Source organism: Choloepus didactylus, chromosome 15, assembly GCF_015220235.1.
Source record: "Choloepus didactylus isolate mChoDid1 chromosome 15, mChoDid1.pri, whole genome shotgun sequence".
Lineage (NCBI taxonomy): Eukaryota > Metazoa > Chordata > Mammalia > Pilosa > Megalonychidae > Choloepus > Choloepus didactylus.
Genome location: NC_051321.1, coordinates 38,514,469 through 38,540,957, shown reverse-complemented (window position 1 = coordinate 38,540,957; position 26,489 = coordinate 38,514,469). Strand labels below are relative to the sequence as shown.

Genomic DNA, 26,489 nt, shown 5'->3' with positions numbered 1-26,489 from the left:
AAAAGTGACTAAATATGGTATGGCTATATGAGGGAATACTATGCCACATAAAAATGATAACGATGAAGACTATGAGGAAACAGGGAAACATGTTTGCAAAATATGTACAAAATTATGCACAGTTATTTGAATACCATATTTAAAAATAAAAGCTTTGTATAACTATTGATAAAAATTGGGCAAACATATAGAAACTAATGTATTGGAAAATGGAATTGGGTAGAATCTTTTAAAATAATTTTCTCTAATGATGATGTAAGGGTTTAAAAATAAAAATCAGTAAAATGGCCTCAGCTCCTTGAATGGGGGGGGGGACTAAATGCTAGTGTTTCTGGGGGCAGGAACTTCATTGTCTATCTTTTTGACCTCCCTTCCCTCAGCAGCTGGTATGAGCCAGTACAGTGTGTGTGCTCAGAAAATACCCAGTAACTGATTGACAGCTCTGACCCTTCACCCCCAAACATAAACAACCTTCTCTTATCTTAAACACTATTACTTATTTATTCATACTCTCCAGTTGCCTCAGACTGGTGACTCCTGCCCAGAACTAGTGGAGTGGCCTTAAACAACCTCTTTGAACTTCAGTTGCCTTGTTATTATTATTAGGCATTCCATAACAGTTTGTTGATCTATTGAGGAGGCGCAGAGGGGGGTTGAGTGCGTGGGAGGGCAGAGAGATTGCAGGAGAAATGGAAATAAGTTGGGCAGGAAAAAGCAGGCAGAGCAGTGGTCCCGGAAGTCAGGGGAACAGTGGTTCTCTCCAACTGTCCCCCCAGTTCTACAATGTGGACTGGGTGGGAACGGCTGCTGCCAGGATTCCCCCAGGACTGGCCTCTGTAAAGCGGGCAACCCCCACACTCAGTGCCATTGCCAGGCCCCTCCACAGATGCTGGATGGAGGCTTTGCTTCCAGTAACATCAGCCCCCATTTCTTAAGGGCAATCAGCCTTGGACTGTGCGAAGCTTTACATATGGTCGCATTTAATCTCCAGGACAAGTCCTGGACTTGCCCAGGTAACTTGTCCAAAGCCACGCAGCTTGCGAGATCGCCGCCAAGACCCCTTCTCTGAAGCCAGCGCCTCGGGCGCCGACCCTGGAGGGAGCATAGGTGACGCCGGTACCGGGGGGCCTGCTCCGGGATCTGAGGTCCGGCGCAGCCCAGCGGGTGAGTCTCCCGGTAGCGGCACGCTGGGGGCGCAGCGGCTCCCGCGTCCCCAAACCCAGGCAAGTGCCCGGGGCGCCCTGGTCACATGACATCCGAACGCCTTGCTTTTCTTTTCTGTGACAAAGAACCGAAATCTAAGGTCAGAGGCACAAAGTAAGGCGTCTCTCTCCGCCCGGTTTTACCCCACCTGTCTAGTCCCCTTCGACCTACAAACCCCTTCCCGGAGTCTGCGCGCCCTATGCTGGGGTCCCACGCGCGGCTCCTCCCGGCGCCGCTCCGGGCCGGCGGGCGGCGGGACCAGACCGAGAAAGGTGCCCTCGGCTGCGCCAGGGACGGTCGGGGCTCCCAATTCTTGCTTTTCTCGCGTTTCCTGCTCTCGCCCCAGGGAAATCCTGAAGTGGCCACTCGGGATTGGGCGCCTCTCAGATTCCAGTCGGCACAGAGCGTGCTCGGTGGAGCGTCCTGCCGTATGGACAGCGAGCACAGGCCCGGGCCGGAGTTCCCTCGGGGCTGGTGAACCTGTGAACGGAGCACTTGATGTTCCGCGGCAAGGCGAGGAGAAGCGGTTGAGCAGCGAGCCGAGCCGGAGGGCTGCAGCTAAGTTGTTCAGCTGCTTCTGGCTCCCATCCCAACCCAATAGGCCAGCCTCGCTGCTTGTGGTACCAGGGTTCCCAGAGGCAGAGGGGCCTGGGCCACTACCATTTCTCAAGCACCCCAAATATTAAAAGGAGAAGAAGAAGAAATTCCAAAGCAGGATCATAGATAAGGTGGCTCATATTAAACGTGTATTGGAGAAATTAAAGACAACAAGACAATGTAATAAATAGTGCTGTTCACAAGATGATTAACTAAAAATGTAATTCATCCGCTAGTTGAATGCAAATTTAAATTTCCATGATGAACACATTTCATTTGTTATTTATTTATGTGACTGTGTTTATAACCTCATCTAGAGAAACTTCAAAAGTCTAAATTTGAGATTTAGCTCACGTGAAGACAACCTCCTAACTCCCCTGACCACTCTGCACACAACATGCACACATTATGCACAAGCACCCCGCAGTCACCCCAGGAGCAGAGGAGTGGCCTGGGCTTGGCATTCCCCAGCAGGCTGGAGACCAATACCCACATACTAAATATCCTGATCTGGTAACAGTGACTAAGAGTGTGTGCATTGCTGCATTTCACTCTGCGAAGAGCCTAATGAAGTATTATGATCCCCCTTTTACAATGGAAGAAGCTGCCCAGACTCCCCATAAAGGAAGGACTTGCAGCCCCAGCAAGTCCCCTTCAGGGATTCCTCTGTTGCAGAGAGCAGCCTTGCCTGAGAGCACACCCTTCCCCAGGCAGCCTGAATGCAGTCAGTAGTGGAGGCGGGGGCAAAGGACTGGCCATTTGGCCCAATATGGGGCCACTCTGGGGGGTCATTTTGGCTGCAGAGCTCTCCATGAAAAAGGTCACATCTGTCTGGCCTATGTCACGGTCCAAAATCTCTCTCTGCCAAGTCCAGCGTCCTCCCTACTCCCTTCCACAGGTGGATCCCAAGAGCCCTTCTAAATAAACATCCTGTGCACTGAGCTCTGACTAGAACCAAAGGAACCCAGCCTGAGACAGACCCAGAGAGATTAAGAGACTTCCTTAAAATCATTCAGTAAACAAGGAACATGGCAAGGGGAGGCAGGGAAGCAGACAAAGAGCTGTAGGATCTGGAAGGCTTTGTAACAGGAGGGAAGGAGGGTCAGGAGGTAAGCCAGAGGTTCCTGGGACCTTGGAAGAGCCCCTCAAATCCACAATTCAGGGAGGTTGCAAGGACCAGGTCTCCCTGCTCCACTGGCAGGGACACCCACAGCCTAAGTGTCAGCAAATCAACCAACTAGATCCTTTCAGAGAAGGCCTTCTAGACATCCTCCTTGGAGGAGGTGGAATTTCAGATAAGCTTTTAAAGTCTGCACAAATATGGAGGCAGAAAGGCCATTCTGGGCAGCTGAACGTGATGAACAAGAAAGTAGGGGGGTCAAGGGGAGGTCTGGTAGAAGACATTATTGGATGATAAGCAGCCTGGAAAATTTGGTGGGGGAGGGTTCTGAATGCCAGCGATCTGATTCTGTGTGCAACGGAGCCAAGCAAAGACTCGCCTTCAGTCCCTTCTCATTCCACCCATTTGCTCTCTTCTCTGTGACTCCATCCTCCCCCCAAGTCCATTTCATCTTGAGAGTTTGCCTGTGTTATTGGCCTAGTCTGCCCATGGCTGATACTGTAGCTGACTATTTATAGCAGTTGAGGACAGATGGAGTGGCAGGGCCAGTTTCCATGACGCCAGGGCTCCTAGAGGGTGGCTTCCTCTTGGCTGGCTTCCCACCCAGCCCCTCTGGGTCCATTTTCCCTCCTATTATCTCCAACCCTCTACTTCCATGTGGTCATTCCGTGGGTGGGATCAGGGCTGCAGCTGGGTGAGAACAGAGCAAGAGGCTGGCTGCCAGTGGCTCTGCTGACTCCAGACACCACAACCCCCACTAGGACACATTCCGGGCTAGGGGAGGCCTCAGCCATCACTGCAGGGCCATGTGGGTCTGGGTCCAGTTCTCCTACCCCCACCCTGGCCACCCAGCTTCTCCCGTCAACTTACCACCTGTTCTGGTATGCTAATACTGCCATTATGCAAAATATCAGAAATGGATTGGCTTTTATAAAGGGGGTTTATTTGGTTACAAAGTTACAGTCTGAAGGCCATGAAAATGTCCGAATGAAGGCATCAACACAAGTATACCTTCACCAAAGGAAGGCTAATGGTATCCAGAAAACCTCTGTTGGCTGGGAAGGCATGTGGCTGGCGTCTGCTGATCCCCAGTTGTGTTCCAGCTCCACTCTCAGCTCCTGTGCATTCTTCAAAGTGTCTCTCCTAGCTGCAGCAGTCCAAACTCCTTTGTCTGAGCTCTTAACGGTGCTCAGGTAAACTAATCAAGACTCAGGCTAAATGGGCAGGGCCATACTTCCATGGAAACATTCAATCAAGGGTCACACCCTAATCAAATGTGTCACCCACAGTTGAGTGGGTCACATCTCCATGGAAACAATCTAATCCAAATATCCCAGGAGACTGGATTTAAAGATCATGACTTTTCTTGGGGGACATACTATATCCAAACTGGCACACCACCTGAGGTTATGAATCCCAGAGAGTAGGGAGAAAGGAAACAAACTACAGAGGTAAGTCCAGGAAATGGCCACAAAGACGGCTGCTATCCTGGGTGCAACCAGACTTCAGCTCTTATTTCAGGCCTTTGGAGGAGTAAGGACCTTCCCCGTGACTAGCATGGCAAAAACAGAATGCTGCCATTTGTCAATGTGAGCATTTGCCAAGTCAAATTAGCCTACTGGGGCTGTTTATTTCTTCTCTTTTATTGAACAAATATTTATTGAAACTTACTGTTTGCTATGCACTGCTCTATGCACAGCAAACAAAACAGCAAACAAAACAGACCAAAATTTCCTCCCTCATGGAATTTACATTTTAGTCTAATGGACAAACTACAAAATAAGTGAGTAAACTATATGGTATGTTATGTTTATGTAGTCTGCGTGCATTTATGTAGGTATGTGTGTGTATGTATATATGTGTCTGTGTGCATTTGCATGCATGTTTCCCTGCCAAAAGGGCCTAGAAGGAAAGATACTCCAGATAAATGAATACACCTAGTGCCCATATCTTGGTTTCTAAATACCATAAAAGAGAAAAGGAGCCAGGGCACCTCAGAGAAATTCCAGGGCTTTGACAGGATGGATCTAAAATGAGCCTTACCAACTTGTTATGCAGAAAATGAAGTACTCAAAAAGTAATGGGGCATGTTACAAGGACACAGAAGCCAGCTTAAAGGGGCTCCCACTGGCCACATTTGGGACAATTCGAGGAGTAAAATAATAAGGAATTATAACCCACTGGAAGAAAGAAGAACCCAGAAGTCCATGGAGATAATAACTAGATGGATGGATGGATGGATGGATGGATTAGAAGGGAGGGCTCTTACGGTAGAATTCTGAATGCCAACAGATAAATGTGGCGGCATGGCTGGAGCTTGAAAACCATCATGTTGCAACAATCATAGTAAGGAGTAACTCAGGCAAGGATCATCACTGGATGCAAAATCTACAGTGAGAATATGACAAGGAGCAGGGTATCGGTATGACATAAGTTTCCTCCCCACAGATTGCTTATTAGCTGCAAAGGGAAAAATAATGATACGAGGGGGAAATCAGAAAATACTTTGCCAAGAAATCAATATTAACATCACCATTGAGGGGCAGAAGGACATTGTGTGATGCAAATGTGATACCCTGAGAAGGACACAACATCTTTTGTGTGGCATTCTGGCCAGGAATGCATAACCTGAATTTAATCATAAGGAAACATTAGACAAGACTTAAATTATGAGAAAACATCAGATGATCCCCTATTAAATAAAAGGGGGTGGAGGGTCCTATTCTTCAAAAATGGAAATGTCATAAAAAAGAAAGAAAGAAGTTGGAAAGGTTTCCTATTAAAGGAAATTAAAGAAACAGACAACACAAATACACTATCTGATACTAGGCTTGACCCTGTACCAGAAGGGAAAAAGTGCTATAAAGGATATCATTGGGTCAGTTGACAAAATTGAATACAGATGGTAGATTACATAAAAATATTGTATCAACCTTAAATTTACTAAAGTTGATAACTGTACTGCGGTTATGTAGGAGAATATCCCCATCCTTAGGAAATACACACTGAAGTATTTAGAGATAAAGAGCTATGATGGATGTAACTTACTCCCAAATGGTTTGGAAAAAAGTTATGTGTGTATGCATGTGAATGCATGAGTGTGTGTGCATGTGTGTGTGTGTGTGTGTGTGTGTGTGTGTGTGGAGAAAGGGGGAGAACAACAGAGCAAAAGAGTAAATAATGAAGCAAATGGGGTAGAATGTTAACATAGGTGACTCTGGATAAAAAGCATATGGGGGGACTTTGTAATGTCCTCATTCTTGCACTTTTCTGTAAGCTTGAACTTATTTCCAAAGATTTTTTTTTAAAAAAAGGAAAAAAATAATACAGTATGATAGATGATATGCTCTATGGAGAAAAATAAAGCAGGATGGCAAATGTTAATAACAAGAGTGATGAGGAAAGACGTTCTCTGGCACATGATTTGAGTAAAGACCTGAACAAGGTGAGTGAGCAATCCATGCAGATACGTGGCGGAAGAGCATTCCAGACGACGGAATAGTCAGTTCAAAGGCAGGAACTAGTCTGGCATGAGGCCGGTGGAGATGGAGCTGAGTGAGGGGGAGAATTGCAGGAGATGAGCTCAGAGAAATAACAGCTAGCCAGGCTGGGCTGGGCCTCCTCAGGCATTTGACAATCACTTGGAGTAGGAGGGAAGCTTTGAGCAGAGGATGTACATGATCCCACTTATGTTTTCAACACTCTGATTGCTGTGTTGAAAACGGACTGGAAACGGAGGAAGAACAGGACCAGGGGATCAGTGGGTGGGTTATTGTAATAATCCAGGCGAGAAATGATTATTGGCTTGTAGCCAGGGTGGGAGCAGAGGAGTTTGGGAGCAGTGCCTGGATGCTGGCTGATCAATGGGAAGGGAGGTACAAGGGAGGTGTTGAGAATGACTCAAGTTTTTTAGCCTGAACAATAGCTACAAGGATAGAATTGCCATTAACGGAAAAGAGAAAGCCTAGGGGAGAAGCAGCTTTTGGGGTACGGTGAGGAATTTAGTTTGGGACCTATTTGTTTGAGATAACCTTTAGATATTTAAGTGGAGATGCAGAGCAGGCAGTTGTATATAGAAGAGGTCCATGTAAGAGAGTAGCATATAGAAGATATTTAAAGCCACAAGAATTGGCGAGGTCACCAGAGCATAGGAAAAGGGGTAAAGGTGCAAGGATTGGGCCTGGGGACACCAACTTTATGAAGTATGGGAAATAAGGAGGAACTAACAAAGGAGAGTGAGAAGGAGCAGCCGCTGAGGTAGGAGGAGGACCAGGAGAGGGTGGCACCCTGGAAGGGAAGGGAAGAAAGTGTTTCCAGCAGGAAGGAGTGATCAGGTATGTCAAATGCTACTGAAAAGCCAAGCGAATTGAGAACTGAGAATCGACTGCAGGACTTAGTGGCAGGAAGGTCACTTGGGGTCCTTATGAATAGGACAGTTTTGCTAGGGAGTGGGGCCAAATCCTGATTGGAATAGGTTCAAGAGGGAATGAAAGGATAGGAATCACAGACAGCAAATATAGATGGCTCTTTTGAGGAGTTTTGCTATAAAAGGAAAGAGAGAAATGAGGCAGAAACAAGGATCAACAGAGGTTTTCCTTAAATGGACAAAGGGGGCTAGGCCTTCTTTCCAGGGTCGTTGAAAGGTTGCTGTAATTGTGCATAAGAGACTTCATTGTTTCCGGGTAAACAGGAGCAACTGTTAACTCTGATTCTCGGTCTGGCCTGACCCTGCTCGGGGTTGACCCTTAAATGCCCCCTAGATTAAAGCTTAACTTCCTATCTGCCATGTTTCTTTATGCGGCTCTTCTTGAAGTTCCAATCCCCCGTTTCCTCTGTCTCATCTGACCTTTTCTCCCATAATTTTCTAGAATTGCCCTCTAGTTCTACACCAACAGCTCTGGCACACGCCCCTTGACAATGGCGGCTGTCTGTGACTCCCAACCCCCCACTCTGATTCTTTGGAAACATTTCAAGAATATGCAAGACCTCCCCTCTACCATTGGACTCCCAAACTGAGACTGATGAGGGCATCTCTAAATCCACATCATTTTGGGAATAGGAAGCATTTTATCACAGAAGAAGAGATTTCAGGAAGTGATATCAGTTGAGGGAAGAGTGTAGGATGATGTAATAGACAGAAAGAAAAGGACAAATCCAAGATAGTTTCCAAAGAAGAACTGACAGGTTTTATCAACAGTTGGGTGACAATATATACGTGTTGAAAGCCTTAAATATGACCTATCTTTTTGATCTAGCACTTCTAGGAATTTATCTAGGAAAAAAAAATAGCTATTCAGAGTACTGAGAATATGTAAAAGAACATTCATCATAGAATTGTACATAATTGCGAAATATCAGAAACATTCCAAATGTCAACACTAGAGGGCTGGCTAAACTTACCAAGGTACATTTATACCATGGCATACCTTGGAATCATTAAAATGATGATATAGAGATAAATATGTATTGTCAAGAAAGGTGTTTATGATATACTAAGTGAAAAAAAGCAGGTTACACACACGTACATATACACACATATATATAACATGTTTATGTATAAATACGTATGTTTGTTAAACACTTAAAGAAATTGTGTATTTGTGGTAATGATTTATGAGAGTTGTTTGCTTCTTAAATTTTAACTTTGTGTTGTTTAGTTTAAAAAGTGGAAAGAAGTCACTTGCCAAGGGGTGGTAGTTAAAGCAAGGGGAATAGATGAGACTGGTTATAGAGAGAAGCTTGGGGAACACCCGTATGTAGGTGATATGGCAAGGATGGGAAATAATTCAAAGACTAACAGTGAGGGGGAAAGCAGGAAGATAATCATGGAAACCAAAGAAAAAGAGAGCTCCCAGAAAGGGCTTACATGTGATACTGCTGGCTGGCTACCCTAAAGCCATTCCCAACCCTTTTCTGCCTTGCCCACCTCCTAGAAGGTATGTCTCTGCAGCTAGGAGTATTCATGTGATCAGCTCTAGCCAATGAGATTGGGAAGATGTCCACAAGGGGGGCTTCCTGGAAAGATTTTTCTTCCCCGATTAAAGAAGTGTGCAAAGAGAGAAAACCTCTGTCCTTTGTTGTTCCCTGCTTTCTGCCTTCAAATGCAGTTGTATGATGCATTTGTATGATGTATGGAACTGTCATGGTAGCCATCTTGTAATCATGAGAGAAAGCCCAAGAGTTAGAAATGCTTACCCAGAGTCCTGTCTTCTTGTTTGATGAGCTAAGTAGACACATCTATGTTATGTGAGCTGTCATTCATTGGGTCATCTGTTAGGGCAGCTGAAGTCATGCTTAACTGATAAAGAAAACATGGAGGAGTACAAAACTTTTGGTGAACTTTCAGCTTTGCAGATCTATAACACTATGGGGGGAGTCAAATTGCAGGCGATGAAGGGGTTAGTGTGGTGGTGAGGAAGTAGAGGCAGCAAGGTGGGACCCACTTCTGAGAGGCTTGTGCATAGAAAACAATAAGATGGCACAGAATCAGCAGGGGACATGGAAATTTCTTCTGTGCCACTTCTGGGAGAAGACTGATTGAGACCTTTCACTGAACTTTCAATGTTCAAGCACAAAATGAGTCCTCATCAAATGGTAGCCATCATTGTCGCTATGATTGATCCATGAAGTCACTGCTCTTGGAGATGCTATAATCTTTTGGTGAACTTTAGATGTTCCGGAAGGATACTGGTCTACAAATTTTCCCCAGCTGTCTGTCACTTGGAGGCACTATCATGTGATCAATGGAAAGGACACACTCTTTTGAAATCAGACCGAATCCACTTACTTGCTGTATAGCCTGGGTTTAAATCCTCAGTCTGTTTCTTCACATGTGAATGAAGATAGGAATGCCTACCTCATAGGGTTGTTGTGAAAAACATAGGAGATAACACAGAGAACGTGCATGGTACAAAGCAAGCACTGCAATAACTGGAGAGCTCTGTGCTGGTTGCTGCAGGTTGCCTTCCACTCATCCCTCCCCCTTTGTCTCTCCTAACAGAAGGCCACCTGGTCCAGGTATATGCCCCTCCCACATGTGGACACCAGGCTCAAAAAGCTTCAGTGTCATTTCTGAGATTCCCCAGCCTAATACTTAACAGAGGCAGTACCAGAACCCAGGTCTTTTGACTCCCAGTACATTGCTTTTCCAATGGTTTCTTCTTTTTGGAGGAATTAGCCCATTTATCCAACATGAAAAGGTAACTCAGATGTAGAGTTTCTCAGCTGTAGCTTGCTTCCTCCTGGAGTGAGTGATCCAAGAGCAAGAGAGGCAGAAGCCACAACTTCTTTCATGATTTAGCCTTAGAAATGACATACCATCACTACTGCCATATTCCCACTGGTCCCACAGGCCAACCCTAATAGAATGTGGAATGGGACTACTACACAGGGTGTGAATTCAAGGAGATGAGGATCACTGGAGGCACCTTGGAGGCTGGCTAACGCAAGCATCTTAGCATTATTATGAATGGCATTGTGGATCTCTTGAAAGGATGTTGGGGAGCCCAAGCAGTCTGCGGACCACACTTTGAGATCCACTGTCAATTTACATAAATGCTACTATCTTGCTACTCTCTTGAAGATGATTCTTCGATCCACCCGTTTTTCAGATCCATATAAGAAGTTTGTCAGATCTTACTTAAACACACACACACACATGCCAGAAGGAACCAGAGACTCTTAATCTACCCAGTATTTTGCCTCCTATGATGCCAGGGTGACGATGCTGGGAGAGCAGAGTAATTATCTTTCAGAACAGATTTCATAAGCTAAAGCATCGCAGGGTCACTAACATCTCAGTTTAGGTTTTGCATCTATGGATTCATCTTAAAATTTTTTTGAGTATTTTCAATTGGAACCACCTTCTTGGCTAGTCCTAATCAATTCCACAAATTACCTGTATAAAGTCTTAACTTCTTTAATATGTCCAAAAGTCTCAGCTAAGTTTTCATGAAACAGGCATGATTTCTACATGCCAAGACTTGGTGAACATACCTGTGTACAGCTCATTCAACCATCCTCCGTGACTTCTGAGACACTAATCTTTGTTCCCTTTCAAATATGTTTTTAGCATGTGTCAGTTGTGCCATGACCCATGGTCACATCAGCCCCTTCTGGATGGACACTCCCTTCCACTATGTTCTTCTCAGGACTCGGGCAAGCAGAACTGCAGCACATAGCTTCAGCCACAATGAAGTTTGTATTGGGACAGGACAATAGTGTCCATTGTCTTCACAATAATTCTCAAAATCCAGTTTGCATAATGGACCATTGAGTTGTCTGTCCAGCTCCTTCTTCCCTTCCTATAGCAGTACTTTACCCCCCAAAACCCGAACTTTTCCTTGGGGAACTCTATTTCATTCCATGAGCTTCTGGTGGGGCTTCCAATCTTCCCTTTTGGCCAAAGTAATTAGCTCAGGGAAGGGTGAGTAGCCAGATTGGGCCTGCTAAGTTCTGGGAAGTCAAATAGGAAGGCCCTTTGCCTCTAGAATCTATTGTAATCAGAGAACTGGAAAAATGAGGCTGGAGCTGCCTGCAACCTTGTTTCCCACTGCCGCATTCAGTAGGTGAAAATGTAGACAAACAAGACCAACAGAGCCAAGAATAAGACAAACACAAAGCTTGAGTCCTGGATTCAATCCTGCCCAGTGACACGAGTCAACAAATGGCCAGTTTCTACCACTTACCATTTAAAGGGCCCTCCTACAACAGATTCTTTTGGCCATAATTATAAGGAGCACATGATAGAAAAAACAGGGCTGAGAATGCAGTTTAAATCCAGAAAGGATTGAGAAGGGGCAGGCCAGCCCAAAGGCAGGTGAGCCTAAGAACAGCATTTCATGGAAGCTGACAGTGGATTAATTTTAATTAGGTGTTGTTCTAGTTTGCTAATGCTGCAGAATGCAAAACACCAGACAGAGATGGATTGGCTTTTATAAAAAGGGGGTTTATTTGGCTACACAGTTACAGTCTTAAGGCCATAAAGTGTCCAAGGTAACACATCAGTAATCAGGTACCTTCACTGGAGGATGGCAGATGGCATCCGGAAAACCTCTGTTAGCTGGGAAGGCACGTGGCTGGCATCTGCTCCAAAGTTCTAGTTTCAAAATGGCTTTCTCCCAGGACATTCCTCTCTAGCAAGCTTGCTCCTTTTCAAACCATCACTCACAGCTGCACTCCGTTCAGTCTCTTTGAGTTAGCATGTTTTATATGGCTCCACTGATCAAGGCCCACCCTGAATGGGTGGGGTCACGCCTCCATGGGAGTATCCCACCAAAGTCACCACCCACAGCTGGGTGGGGCACATTCCAAGCAAATCTAACCAGCACCAAAACGTCTGTCCCACAAGACCACAAAGATAATGGCATTTGGGGGACACAATACATTCAAACCGGCACAGGTGTGGGGAAAAATACAAATCCCATCAATTTGACGGGAGCATAAATTGCTACAATATTATTTGGAAGGTAATTTGGTTTTCTCAAGATTTGAAATGTACCTGCTCATGGAGCCAGTTATTCCACTTAATACATTGTTTGTTGTGGTAAAAGCTGACAATAACCTCAAATGCCTGCATTATTAGTAGAGGATTTATTAATTATGGAAACATGCCCAGGTTCTATTGTTAAGCAAAAAGAAAAAAAGAAAAAAAATGTGTAAGACTCTATAAAGCATTTACTTTACATATGTGGGTGGTGTTTAGTATATGCTCGGAGGAGTATACAGCAGTAGTTATCTTTGTGGAGAGATGAGTGTAATTATGGAGAACTTTTACTTTTTATGTTTGTATGAGCCCAGGGTAATTTGAGAGATTTGTCCTATCACTGCTACTGTAAGAAAATGGCATGATGTTTCCCAGTCATTATTAGTAGGACATATTCTGAGTTCTAGGATCTCTCAGGCATTCATTCATTAATTCACTCATTTGTTCAACAAATGTTGGAGTGATTGAGTGGCAACTGTGCATCAGGCACTTTTCTTGGGGCTGGGCATATAATAGCAAAACAAAATTATTACCCTTATGGTCATATATCATTGTTTGTGAAAACAAATATATGGTATAGCAGGTATGTAATGGAGAGACATAGAGGAAGAGAAGGGGGATAGGGTGTCGAGGTGGGGATAGCTGACTCCTATCACATAGAGACAACAGGCTGCACTGAGAAAGCAACATCAAGACCTACAGCAAGGCAGGAAGAAAGCCATGTGGCTACTGGGGGCAGGGTCCTTCAGGCACAGGGGATAGCAAGCATAGAGAGCTCAAAGCTGAAGGATGCTTGAGGAGTTGAAGTGGGTATAAGGAGAACAGCAAGGAGAAATTAGTAGATGAGGTCAGAGGTAAGGAGAGGGGTGGCTGTATGTTTGTGGACCTGTAGACCCTTGCATACGACTGAGTGAGATGGGGAAGTAATCCACCCTTGAGGGTTTCTGACAAACTTTGAAATGACTGTTCTCATTGCTGTGTTCAGACCAGCCTGGAAGGAGAAGAGGGAAGCAGGAAGAGCAGTAAGGCTGTTGCAGCGGAGCAGGTGAGCGATGGCTGGGCCTATGGTGGGAGAAGTGGCTGGTTCTGAATGTATTTTGAAGGTGCAGCAGATGGATGTGCTAATGGAATGGACAGCGCGAGTGCTCCTATGACTCAGGGCCCAGTACTGAGGCTTTCGGACTCCTGGCAGAGAACCCCTCTCCCAGGCCTGTATGGGCTCTAACTCTGCTAAGAGGGATTCAATCCTGGGTCACTGTAAAAGGGGGAGTGATCGGGAGGGTGGGCACAGACTGGTGTTTTGAGCGAAGGAAGTAGGGAAGCACAGAACCAGGGAAGAGTGGGTGGGAGGTTTGGATTTTCTGTTAGGGCACAGATCCCATATGCAAGTAGAACCCCACCCACACTTAGGCAGGGATGCCAGTAGAGGCTGGATCCCTAATGCTGCAAACTTGGTTTGGGGGGGTGGGGGACAGACTGCATTTCACCCTAGCAAGAGAGCCAAGAATAAGACAAACACAAAGCTTGAGTCCTGGATTCAATCCTGCCTGGCTTGAGTCCTGGATTCAAAAATTGGAAAAAAAATTAGGAAAATCAAGTGTTGGTGTGTCATTTCCTATACTCATTTCTATGGAGCAAATCCAAACTCACAACACATCTTATATGTTTTTGTTTTTGTTTTTTTTAATTTATTTTATCTTGTCTTACTTTCGTTTTTAAAAACATGCATGCATTGCTTTTGCAATCAGAACAAATAAAAAATGTATCATAAAGAATGGTGAAGTAGTCAACAGTAATCAATTAATTCAAAGAAGGTCATGGAATTAGGTTAAGAAAAGAGTAAGGTAATAAGTGGTGTTTTCAAGAAGCCAGATGGTAAGTCTTTAAGAATGGAAAAGGATAGCCTTAAAAACTGAAGCAATGAATGTAAGCCTCATGAGAAACTTGGCAAAGGAAGAAAGACACAATAAACAGTAAGAACAAATACATGCCACACAATTCTGCATAAAGTTTATTAAATAATATGTACAGCAAATGTAGTAGTAATTCAACACATCTACTTATCAAATCAGTCCACTGCAATAAAGAAAAATAAACGAACAGAAAAATCTGTGTCTGAGTAGGACATGCTATCGGTGTGTAATTTAAATGGCAATACTTTAAATTAATTGGTTATATAGAATGTCAGTGATTTTTCCTTCAAAATATAATCTTTCTTGTAGTAACCTATTCTAGCCATAGGACTTAATACTACTGCAGATAAATAGAATCGCAATAACAAAAACAAAACCAACAAAAAACAAAAACACACACAAAAAACCAAAACCATAACTGAGATTACAGTTACTGTCTCTCCCAGAAAGTATGAGTATTTAAAATTTTAACACTTTACAATGGCTATTTTGGTGCTAAAAATATGTAGATGAGTTATTTGGAATTCCTTCATTTAAATAAAAATGCAAAAGATATCATGACTTCCTTATTTTACCCCTTCTGTTGAAATTTTTAAAATTATTTTTCTATACAAGGTAGGTACATGGGCTATACAAAGTTAAATATACATACATACAGTCCCACCTCTTAAGCATACAATTTTTCTTTTACTGATCCCAAAGAGACTGCAAAAGTTAAGTAATTTGGGGCTTGCCTTTACCCAGAGCATGGCTAATCTATCAAAATGTGTTGCAAGGCATGCCGCCAGTTAGTTGCACTTGCTATTAATAAACCTGTATAAACATTTCAGCATAAAAATAGGTATTTTACATTACTAAATGTCTGAAGACAAAAGAGCGATTGGTAACCTTTGTTCCTTGTTTGATCATACATAGGAAGCTGAAGTTTGATGCAAATTTTAACAAGTGATTTTATTAAAGATGGGCATATTGGTGAGGCATACTTCTGGAGACAGACAAATGCTTGAGGCTGGCGTCATATGCAAACACGGCTTTACAAATTGGTTTTATCTTCTAGCTGTATTTAAAGAGGTGTTCAAAATTCCTACTTAATCAAGAAGCACCCCTCAAAAAACTATTTGATAAGAGTGTGTTATTAATGGTTTGAATCTAAGAAAGATCAAGAAACACATTAGCCAATACAAGAATGACATTCCAAAATGGGTGAAATGCTGCCATGCAAAATGCACGTGCATATGCACTTTTATTTGTTACTATATTCCTTCACAGAGAGAGGCAAAAAATCTCAGTAGTCTTGGACGGTAGAGTGGACCTTCCAAATCAATGGATTTTATGGTCTTACTGTTAGTGGGTCCTAAGGTATAACAAGGAGGCCCTTTCTGCCCAGGAATTCCCCACACCCCTTCCCCTATCACTAGTTCCATGGCCTTTTCCCTTAGGATTAAAAGGCTCTGGCCTAGTAAAAACAAATGTCTTTGGGAAGAGGTGACGCCTTCCTCTTATTAGTCATTCAGACTTTAGTGTGAATGAGTTGGTGGCAGTTTCTTTCCTGAGAGCAGGATTTGAAAGGAGAATAGGGAGCGAGTAAGGGTCCTATGGCTGTCTGGTGGGGGGTGGGAAGTAGGCTGCCAGATGGGTGGTGGGGACAGAAGCTGAGGCAGAGGCACTGAAGACAAACTTGTCCGACTCGTGAAGACTCCAGATTTTGGGACAATGGTCCTGGGCAGTCCTGAGTTACGTGCAGAGTCGGGGGTTCTGTACACCCTGACCACCCAGAATTGCTACTACTCCTATTTGTGACGTTGGCAGTGTATTTGTGGGGAGGATGAGAGTATGGAGACACTGGAAACAGTGCCAGGTATCTTCAGACACAAACTGTCCCCAGATGAATGTTCTTCCAGCTAGTTGCTCGAAGATAAATAGACACAGAAATATGACAATGCTTTCTAGGCTCCCTCCAGGAAAAAGTCATCTCTTCCTTACTCACACCCTTCTTAGCACGTATCACAGTCTCTCTTGATTTAGTTTTTAAGTTTTTTTCCTGTATCTGTCTCCCCATTCACCTCTCAGATTTCAGAGGGCAGGGAATGGTTTATTTAACGGAGAGGTTCCTACACATCCTGGAATTGGACAGAGCTGTGACCGAGCATCCCAGGGCACTCCAAGGGCCTCTCTCCTCAGATCTAGCCCTCCTGAAGGCCAGGCCTCCTGATCACCACTGGTCGTGGCTGAAACGCGGCCACACACCCTCACAGCTTCAAGACAGGGCCCACCACACTGCCTTTTCCACTCTGAGAAGCCTCACCAGGTACCTCAGGGCCTTAGCCCTGGGTGACTACATTTCAGGTTGTCCTTGAACTCCTATGGTGAGTAAAATTGGGGACACCATGAGCCCCTTCTAAGACGTGGAGAACATCTTGATCACCTGTGTCCCCAGTATCTGGCATGTATCAGTGTGTGTTAAATGAATCACTGATTACCATTCTTGGTTTTCTATGAGAATAGACTTACCCACCCTAAACTCTCTGAGCCCAAAAATATGTCAGAAAAGAAAGTTTAGTAATGGTGTCCTGTCAAATGAGGCTGCACTGCCCAAACGGTGACCGTTTTAAAAAGCCAGTGAATAAGAAAGGAATACACTGCAAGCAACCTCAAGAGCTACAGGGCTTCTTAATCAGCTAGAAATACAAATCTAATCTACCTGCCTGTCTACCTGCTCCCTAATTCTGTGCAAACCTTGTGTACTTTCTGTCTGAACGCTGTGGGAGCTGTGGCAATGCTGCAGGGCTGGCTGAAAGCACTGGGAGCCAGTTTTGCCTCAACCCCCCCAACCCCCTATATCTCAGCAGATCCTGTGAGAGATTCAGTCCAGGGCAGTTTGGGGGCCTCTGCCACCACCTAGGGACAGCCCCGGATGCCCACACTAGGTGTGGTGGAGACAGCTGGCTCAGGGATGGAGGCTGCGGGAGCCTGCATCTTCTCAGGCTTGGAGCCTCTGGAGAATGGCTGGGGATCTGTGTGGCTCTCCAAGGGTTGCTTCTGGCTAATTGACCCCTTTGAGCCAGAAGCTGGTCAAGGCCAGCAAGAAGCATTTCTGGCCTAACTGTGCTCCTGGACTGTGCTCTGGGTCAGAATATCCAAGGGGTGCAGGGGAGGGAAGCTTGGACTGGCTCCCAGAAGCAGCTAAGTAAATACAGATTTGCCTCATTCCTTTTTGCTCAACACACGCACGGTTCAGCCCTGCCTGACATACGGTAAGCTTAGACAGGCTTGGGCTTTAAACAACACCACTTCTCTGTCCCTCTCTTTTGCTTCTTACTTTATCCACTGCATTAATTATCCTATTGACTTGACACTTAAATAAAGAGACCGGTTCGTGAATTATGCTTCATCCGCCAATAAAAATAATATCTGTAGTTTTCAGTCTTCTTATAAATACAAAGGCTTTACATAGTTGCCTGGAAAAGTACCAAACTGCCTTGTCCTTCTTGAAGTACCTATGGAAAAAAACACACACATACAGAAAATGAGAAGACTCACCCAGAGACAGTGCTGCAGAGACTTCTGCTCGAGTGTCACTTGATAACAATCCCAAAGGCTTCTGGAATAGGGTACAGTTTCCAAAGCCCATTCCCTTATCTTATCTCATTTAGGCTACAAAATAATGCTGGGTGGTAACCAAGGCAGGCGTTCCTAATATTCCTGTTCTTCAGAGAAGTAAGCCCAGGCTGAGGCTGAGGTCCCACAGACTAAGTATCTGAGACGGTGCTTGAACCCAGAGCTTCTCACTCCCAGACCACTGATCTTTCCAATACTTCTTCTTTTTGGAGAAATGAGCACATTTAACCAACACAACAGGACACCTGGATTCAGAATTTCTGAATTGTAGGATTTCTAAAAGTCCACTGGCTACGACTCCATATTAAAAGAAAATTCCTCTCAGAAGCCTGGGCCCAAGTTCCAAATGGAATCCCTTCCTTCACTACTGAGCTGGTTAGGATTCCTGTGGAGCTGGGAATATCGAGCCACCTGGGATCAAAGCTCTGCTTTGGCTGCTCCATCACCAGAATTACTGGATCTCTAATCTGGTTCCTTCCCTCAGGATGTTCTCTCTGAGGTGGGTGTGGCAAATATAAATTGTTTCATCCCCTACTCTCTTCCTAGCAGACATCACCAATCGATCATTGCAACCTTCACCCACTTGGCTTGGAGATGGCCTCAGAATGCTTTTGAACACGTTTCAAGCAGCCACTACCTGTGGATTGCAGTTGCTGTCCATGGTGAAACTGCTGAGCTTAAAGAATGTGTCAGAGCTGGAGAGACCTAAAACATCTAGTTAAACCCTGTCTTTTTATGGAGTAAAAAGAAGTGGTAGGAGAAACTGGATGGTAAGACCAAGAGATGGTAAGGAACTTGCCTGTGCTCATATATCTGGTTAGCACCATTCTTTATAGATGAGAAAATGAGCTCTGCTAGACTTCTTTGTAAATAGTCTGAATACTAGGTGATATTTTGGAAGTGCATTTATTGTTCTTGTGTTAATTATGTAAGAAATTTAAAGTTCAATACAAAAAAATCACTAGCAGATAGCAATATTGATATTTTTGATGGATGATTTACCATAACATATATACAATATAAAATTCCCCATTTTCACCCTCTTTCAAGTATACAATTCAGAAGCATTAATTACACTCACAATGTTGTGCTACTATTACCACCAACCATTGTCAAAACTTTTCCATCATCCCAAAAAGAAACTCTGCACCCATTAAGCAATAACTCCCCATTCCCTACCCCCTTGCCTTAGTTCCCTGTACTCTACTTTCTGTCTCTATGAATTTGAATATTTTAGTTATTTCATATAGGGAAATCATACAGTTATCTGTCTGCGCTTGGCTTATTCCATTCAACGTGATAGCTTTAAGGCTCATCCATGTTGTGGCATATATCACCTGTTTCTCCTTTGTTCAATATGACTTCCAGAAAATTTTGTATTTCATATGTGGTTTTATTATTTTTTTAACTCTCAGATATGGTCTCCTTCTGAAGAGAATGACTCAAGGCAGAGAGGGCCTCAAACTTCTCAGGCAGGAAGGAGGAACTTGCTAAGAGGCTGGGAAGGGCCACAGAAAATCTTTCTGGTTTTCCATTTACACCAAGGCCTGGCTGTTCTTATCACCTGAAACGTAACATTCTTTTGCTTTTACAAAGCTTTTCCAGAGATATCAAAGAAGAACTGGTCTTTGTAAAGATGATAAAGATGAAGCCATTTGTACAGTAGAAAATTGAGGCAAAGAATGAGTCAGTGGCTCCCAACATAACATTCATGTCTGGGCAGAAGGAACACAGGCTATGGGGAGGGTCGAGCCTGAGCTCAAATCCTGGTCTCACCATTTACTACTTGGGTGACACTGGGCTATAATTACTTAACCTCTTTGGGCCTCAGTTTTTTAAATATGTTAACTTAGGAAAATTCTATGCTTATTTATTGGGAGGAATTAAATAAGAAACATATCAAGTTTAGAGTCTGGTTGCTAACAGATTCTCAATAATTATGTTTGTCTTTCTCTCCACTTTCCTAGAAAAGCTAATCCTTTATTTTAACAAGCTGGTTGCTTTGTTTAAGGCTATTGGAAACCCAGAGTAAATAAGAAGGTCTTTGGAATGTCTACATATTGAATTTCGTGGCAGAGACCTAGGCTCAGTCAAATTTTTGTGTTGTTTCATAGGAGTTTAAAAAAATAAAATTTCCAAATGTAGAATAGATATATACACAACAGAAACAGAGACCTAATTAATCAATCTGGTAACTGCCCTTCCATGTGACAGATGTTGGCATATTTGATTTTTAGGTCCAATGTTACTATCATACACACTTTCTTAAGGGCAAACATAGACTGCATGGTATGTCATTCTGACTGTTGTATATAAACTGAAAAGACTCTATGTGCAGAGAATATTGCTTTTGTATGCCTCATTACTTGTAGTTATTTCTTAAGTACACAACTAGGAAGAAAAGCATGATGAGGTTACTTACCAACAAACCATCCATCATCACATTTTTCCATGACATCAACGATATCTCCATCTCGGAGTTCCAACTCGTCATCGTTCTGTGGTATATAGCTATATAATGCTTGGTAGCTAAATCTATAAATGTGAAAAATGAGTAAGTGACTCGAACACCAACAGGACTAAAAAGTTTTGAAAACCCACTTCAATGAAATCAAAGTTTAAGTAGTTTTTCCTACCCAGCAGTGGGGATAAAAGTATTTTATTAGGTATTTCTCTGATAATTTAGCATTTGAGTAGATGCATTCAACATAAGTAAATCAAGATTAATGGGGATGGGGAACTTCTGACCACAAGTTTTGATAAGTCCTCTTATTTAGTTCCATTCAGTTACCATAGATAAGTTTTTTGTCTAGCTGTCCCCTCTTAAAATTAACCAAGACTTTTTCTTAAAACAGGATATTATATATAAATTTTCAAGGATAACAGGAAGTTACTTGAGACCAGAGATATTAATGAAATCAAATGAAACAAATCTATGCATACTAGTCGTATTCACTGGAGAGCATTAGACAGTTGTAAAAAAAAAAAAAAGATATTAAAGATACAAAAAGTACTTTCCAATTGCCTCCCTGTGTTGCTTTACATGCATAAAAACATTTCATTGATTGATTTTAAATGAAGAATTATTTTTCTGAAACTCATGAAACATTTTGCTTTTGACCTATCCCAGTAATGTTTAGAGTAAGATTTTCATTTACTTGCTAGTGGCCCTAAAGCAAATTGGTCCATACTGTTCTGTCTGTTCTAATAGCTGGGGAAAGTTGGACTGCTTCTGGTGAAATCTGATACCTGCTTTGGCATCAAGGAAAACTTTGTTTTCATTTATTCCTTCCTACTATATACCAACTTCACATTTCTGTTCACTTGCTATTTAGAAGCACAGCAGAAGCAGACAAAACTTTGCAAATGAGCCAATCATCTACCATTTCCAGATTTCACTGAATCTCAATGAATGAGAGGTTCATTCTGCTCTGCTAAAATCAAAGGGACAATTTAACTTTAGACATTTATCCAAATGCATTGAAAACTTTGGCACCGCTGGCTGCCAGAAGGAAGATCTCTAATGAAGAATTAAGAAATGCAGATAGATTTCCAGTTGGTAAATAAATACATTTCTTTCTTTTTTGATTTTTTTTTTTTTTTTTAAACTGTTGTCTCCTACTCAACCTGGATTCCTACAGCTGGCCTTTTAACACATGCCTTGCCAACATCTTAGAATACCTAGTCCCCTTAACTTCCACCATTGCTGCTTTGCTGGCCTGGGCTCCGGGAAATAATTCCTGATAACCACTTCTCTGTTCTCTCTCCCAGACAGTGGAGACTGCTTGGCGAAAGCCTGGTAACCTTCCTGCTTGGGGCCACTGATCAGAGCTAATTTTGGGTGGGCTCCTCAGCCCCTCAGCTGAGGAGACCTTTACTTCCCTGTTCTAGCTCTCAAAATCATACTTGTTCTTCAATGCTTGGTCCAAATTCCTCTTGCTCTGTGAACAGAATTTTCTCCTACATGCTTGGAGCATAGGAGGTATCCAGTAATTCTTTTTTTGAATGGATCAATCAACCAGCCCTGTTCATTCATGTCCAGTCAGAATCAACTGCCCCTTCCTCTATGTTCCCACAACACTAGGATCAAAATCAGTCAACACAGCTGTTGTTTATCCTTGTGCAGCAGCTAATTCTTTACCTCTCTCTCTCTCAGGAATCACTGATCTCTTCTATATATCTAACACCTGTTTTCATATTGACTGGGGAGAAACATGACTATAACTAGGAATTTTCAGAGAAGCTGGGAGAGGTTAGCTTATTCCCCTAAATGGCTGCCCCATGGTCAGCCAATAACCCACTTTTCTACGGCCAATGGTGTAAGAACTCTAGAACTGAAGTTCGCCCAATGTACTTACAAATCTTGTGAGGACTGACTCCTGTCTGGGGTGACTCTTCGCTGCTGGGCTTGAGGTTGCTGAGAAATGATTAAAGATGATTTATTGTCAGAAGGGGACACCTTGTGATGAAAGTCAAGGGGATGAGAGACAGTGCTGCAGTAATGAACAGATTTTTCGGCAATGTTTATGATCTCATTGCAAACCGCTTCCTGTGATGTGGCCCGAGATATCCAAAAACCCCCATAAAACAGTCAACAAGGGGACAAAAAAAAGAAAAGAGAGGAAGAGATGTAACATTCCAGACGAAGCACAAAAGTCCAGGGAAACAACAGAGTTGAAGATCCAGGTTAAAAAAATACATATTCCAGAAGTGGAGTGCAGGAGGAATCCAGGCGTAAGCATGGAAAAACAGGTAAGATACAGAAAAATTTGGGATTTAGTATGAATATTAAAAAAAAAAAAAAAGGCAGCAGCATAAAAGCCTGTAATTCGTGAGTAACTGTTACCAATGGAATAATTTCAGGATAGAAATGCAAGTATGTACCCCAATCATGCACTTATAAATTAATTTAATCCCACGTGGACGCAGAGTGGAAATATTGTCTCTAAATTCCTCTGCTTTTTTTGGGGGGGGGCAGAGCTGGGGGTGAGGATGGGTCGCCTAACATCTCTTCCTATCACAATAGCCATACAAATTTTGTAACTCATGGCTTTGTGAGTTAACCAGGCATTACTCTAGTCTAGACTCCAGAATCGGTAAGGATTCTTTTTAGAAAAGCTACAGTTTTATTCAACAGGCATCTTACCACATAGCTCTTTTCAGATTCTGTGAGATCAGGTCCTGCTCTCAATGAATGATGAGAAGGCTGTGATCACCAAGCAAATTATAAGGGAGACATTTTAGCAGATGTCACATAGGAAAGGATTCAAAATAAAAGTGTGTGCAAATACACGTACCACACCATCACACTCGGATGACACCAGATACTTGTGGCTATGGCCACTGAGTTTCCACAACAATACCACCAGCTCACAGTGGATGCACAGGAGAAAATGCAAATGCATACAGTTAAAAGCAAGTATCCAGGCAATGGAATGGGAAACTGGAAACAAAGCTGCAGTGAGGTGAGAATGAAGCACACAGAGTCCCCAGGCTGGCAGGACAGAGACTGTAAGGGCTGACTTAAGGAAAGTTCTGTCCCTCCATAAGCCACACATCTTGGTCCCCTCACTCTGGGCCAGGAAGTACCTAAGGAAAGGTTACTGTATTAAAAGTCAGCTTCAGTTATTCTGTTGACTGGGAGCCTCTTCTGGGAGAACAGGCACATAAAATGATTGGATTATGTTATTTTTTGGTAGTTAAGAACGGAAAAAGAGAGTAACACTTTTGAAAAGCTCCTTGGAAATATATAAAGTATCAAAGAAGTACACCCCCTTTATCCAGTTATATGGGTAGATGAGTAATAAAATATAGACATGCATGAAATAATAATAATAGGCTGGGAATATAAGGAAAAAATACTCTTAGGTAACTACCGACAAGAGTTAATAGTACTACTATAATAATCTTTCATCATTTGTAACAAATGTAACCATTGTTAAAAAAAATAGAATTACACCTAAGAGTCACCCCAGAAAATCTCTTTTGTTACTCAGATGTGGCCCCTCTCTCTAAGCTAACTCTGCAGATAAACTCACTACCTCCCCCTGCCCCATGTGGGACATGATTTCCAGGATGTAAGTCTCCCTGACAACATGGGACATGACTCCTAGAGATGAGCCTGGCCCTAGCATCACAGAATTGCATGACGAAAGGGGGAAAGGAAGTAAATAAAGTTTCAATGGCTAAGAGATTTCAAATTGAGTCGAGAGGTCATTCTGGAGGATACTCTTATACGAATATCAGCCAGATATTACAACCTGTCACAATATGGGAAGCCCCAACCAAAAGTGTTCCTAAAAACCCTAAAAGATACCTTGGGCTCTACAAAAGTTTTACTTATGAAGTTTTTTTCAGAGACATAAAGCCTATGCTTTTTCCTATGCTAGATAAGCTCTGTAACCCAGAAGTACCAGTCTCTCCAGGAACAACAACCAGTTTCATCCCTCTGCCCCATAATTCTGACATCCCCTTTTCAGCACAAAGCAGTTAGAAGAGTCATCACCCAGATATCCCTCAAGATTGAGGGAAAATTATCAAATGAGAGGCAGGAATTGTAACAGAGAAATTAGGACTTGAGGATTGATTATGATTACTTAATCGTTATACAGATATTCCTTTTTACTTTCTGGTATATGAGACAGAAGGAAATACCTGAAACCTGAACTGTAATCCAGCTGCCTTGATCTCCGATCATGACTGTATAGCCTTTATCTTGTGCCCTTGTGACTATAAAAACCTTGTGAGTAACCTTCACTTGTACCCATTTATCCAGTTTTTCAACTTTAAAGTCTTATGATCACTAAAGTCAGGCCCTAGTGTTTATTAATGAAGGGTCTTGGGTCAGCCCAGAACTCACCCACCCCAAGTCCGAAGTTATCTTGATAACTGAAGCTGGATCTAACCAAAATAGGCCTGCCTGACATGTGCAATGGCTTAGACTTTAACTTACAAGTCACCTATACCTCATTATAATACTAAAAAATCACACCCATCATATTAAAGTCGCCATTTTCTTACATATGTACTGTGACTAAGCATGTAATCAATCTGTGCATGCTCAATAACTGAATCACTTCTAATTACATCATCTGGGGCCATTATACTCATTATCCTAAAACCTGCCCATCTTTTGATACTATAAAACTATCAGAATTACTATAGTTCGGGGAGACAGATTTTGGACCAATAGGCCATCTGTTCTCCTGCTTTGTGTCTAGCAATAAAACTCTTTCTCTCTTTGGGAAAAAACAAAAAAAAAACAAAAAAAAACAGAATTACCAAAAAAAAAAAAAAAAAGTGCTACGATGTGCCATGGCTGGTCTGGGTCACACCTCAAGAAAACAAAAAGTTCCCATTAACCAGTTTGGTGGCTGTATGACCTCACCTTAAATGCAGTACAAAGAGGGGAGGTGCTCACTCTCTTGGCATGATCATCAAGGTTTATGGAAGCCACCTGTTTTCCTTCAATCAACTTAATCCCAAAGGAGTGACTGGAATTCATCACCTAGCAAATAACTGGTACTTCAAAGAGGTCTGGTGAATCAAATATGGCGAGGACAACCTGATATTTTACTATCTTTATCTACATAAAATATTCCCCCCTTTTTTTCTAACAGCTTTCAAAACATATAGGTCCACTACCCCATCCAACTGTTATACTAACTCTGACACGGGGAAGGCAAAATAGGAGATTTTAAGGCTCAGGTTATGGAGCAACTGAGTGTGAAAGCTGGGCCTGTTGGCGGCTCAGCACCACACACCACCTCCCTCTTGGGCCATGATGGGATAAGCTGGCATAACTATGATAGCTACACCCAGCTTCGGCCTCTTCTGAGAACACGCACTGTAAATTCACTTCTTGAGTAATTTTTACTCCAGGTGCTCAAGGACCTTTCCTTATGTCAAAGGTATGATAGACAGTAATAGATACGTCCATTTTTAAGCCGGGGAACCACAGTTTTGGAAGGGATACTGATGACCCAGCTAGTACCTTTCTTGGTCTCAGCCCATATCTAAATCAGAGGTGCATCAGCATTGTCAACTTTACATCTGGATGACACAAACTGAACCCCATCCCTGAGAGGTAGGGATGACTTGGTTCCTTGTTTAATAAATGACGGAAGAAGGCAAGATAAATATTTATCCTTATAGTGAGAGAGAAGACAAGATAAACATCCTATTAGCTGAGATTCTTTTTCTCCCTATCTGAAGTGCATCTTAGATTTCTATGAAATATCTCATAGAGCTGAAATGTTAACCAGTATTAGGGTTATGAGTGTGGAAGTGGGGTGGTGTGGACCCTCAGTGGAGATGGACACCACTAATATCCATTGCTTTAAGGGCTGCTAAGCCTCAGATTTTTTCCTCTAGGCCTGAGTATTTTCTTTCCCTGGCCTCACATTTCTAATGAGTGTATAGCTTTATGGAGCTCTTCCTCTGAACTTACACTGTCCAACATGGTAGCCAGTAGCCACATGTGGCTATTGAGAACTTGAAATACGGCTAATGTGAATTGAAAAGTTCTGCAGGTATAAAAATACACACTGGTTTT

The 26,489-nt window shown here is 42.9% G+C and overlaps 2 protein-coding genes across 51 annotated transcripts in view; both read right to left on the bottom strand.

The window, feature by feature from the left end:
* Positions 1 to 123: 123 nt before the first annotated feature.
* LOC119509873 lies at positions 124 to 1,866 on the bottom strand. The gene is made up of 3 exons (XM_037803885.1): positions 1,828 to 1,866; positions 1,379 to 1,761; positions 124 to 1,278 (listed from the first exon to the last, which is right to left on the bottom strand). Exons 1-3 carry the CDS (start codon positions 1,864 to 1,866, stop codon positions 981 to 983), a joined length of 720 nt encoding a protein of 239 aa, XP_037659813.1. The 3' UTR covers positions 124 to 980.
* A 12,522-nt stretch (positions 1,867 to 14,388) lies between these two features.
* The window catches only part of SORBS1 (sorbin and SH3 domain containing 1), a 255,908-nt gene continuing 243,807 nt past the window's right edge, over positions 14,389 to 26,489 (bottom strand). For 25 of the 50 annotated variants that reach the window (XM_037805213.1, XM_037805221.1, XM_037805220.1 and 22 more), the window contains 3 exons: positions 22,294 to 22,352; positions 20,358 to 20,470; positions 14,389 to 17,814 (listed from right to left, as the gene is read on the bottom strand). In XM_037805213.1, coding sequence (XP_037661141.1) covers positions 17,747 to 17,814; positions 20,358 to 20,470; positions 22,294 to 22,352 — 240 coding nt within the window. In that variant the 3' untranslated portion in view covers positions 14,389 to 17,746. Of the gene's footprint in view, positions 17,815 to 20,357; positions 20,471 to 22,293; positions 22,485 to 23,081; positions 23,142 to 26,489 lie in introns of all 50 variants that reach the window. The other 25 variants (XM_037805198.1, XM_037805195.1, XM_037805212.1 and 22 more) reach the window with 2 other exon arrangements.

What these genes read in the sequence shown, in the direction of transcription:
- LOC119509873 (XM_037803885.1), bottom strand. Translation starts at nt 1,866, where the DNA reads ATGGTAGTGGCCCAGGCCCCTCTGCCTCTGGGAACCCTG. An exon ending in CTCTGCCTCTGGGAACCCTG is followed by an intron (nt 1,762 to 1,827) that starts GTACCACAAGCA and finishes TGAACAACTTAG; the next exon opens with CTGCAGCCCTCCGGCTCGGC. An exon ending in CGCGCAGACTCCGGGAAGGG is followed by an intron (nt 1,279 to 1,378) that starts GTTTGTAGGTCG and finishes TCTTTGTCACAG; the next exon opens with AAAAGAAAAGCAAGGCGTTC.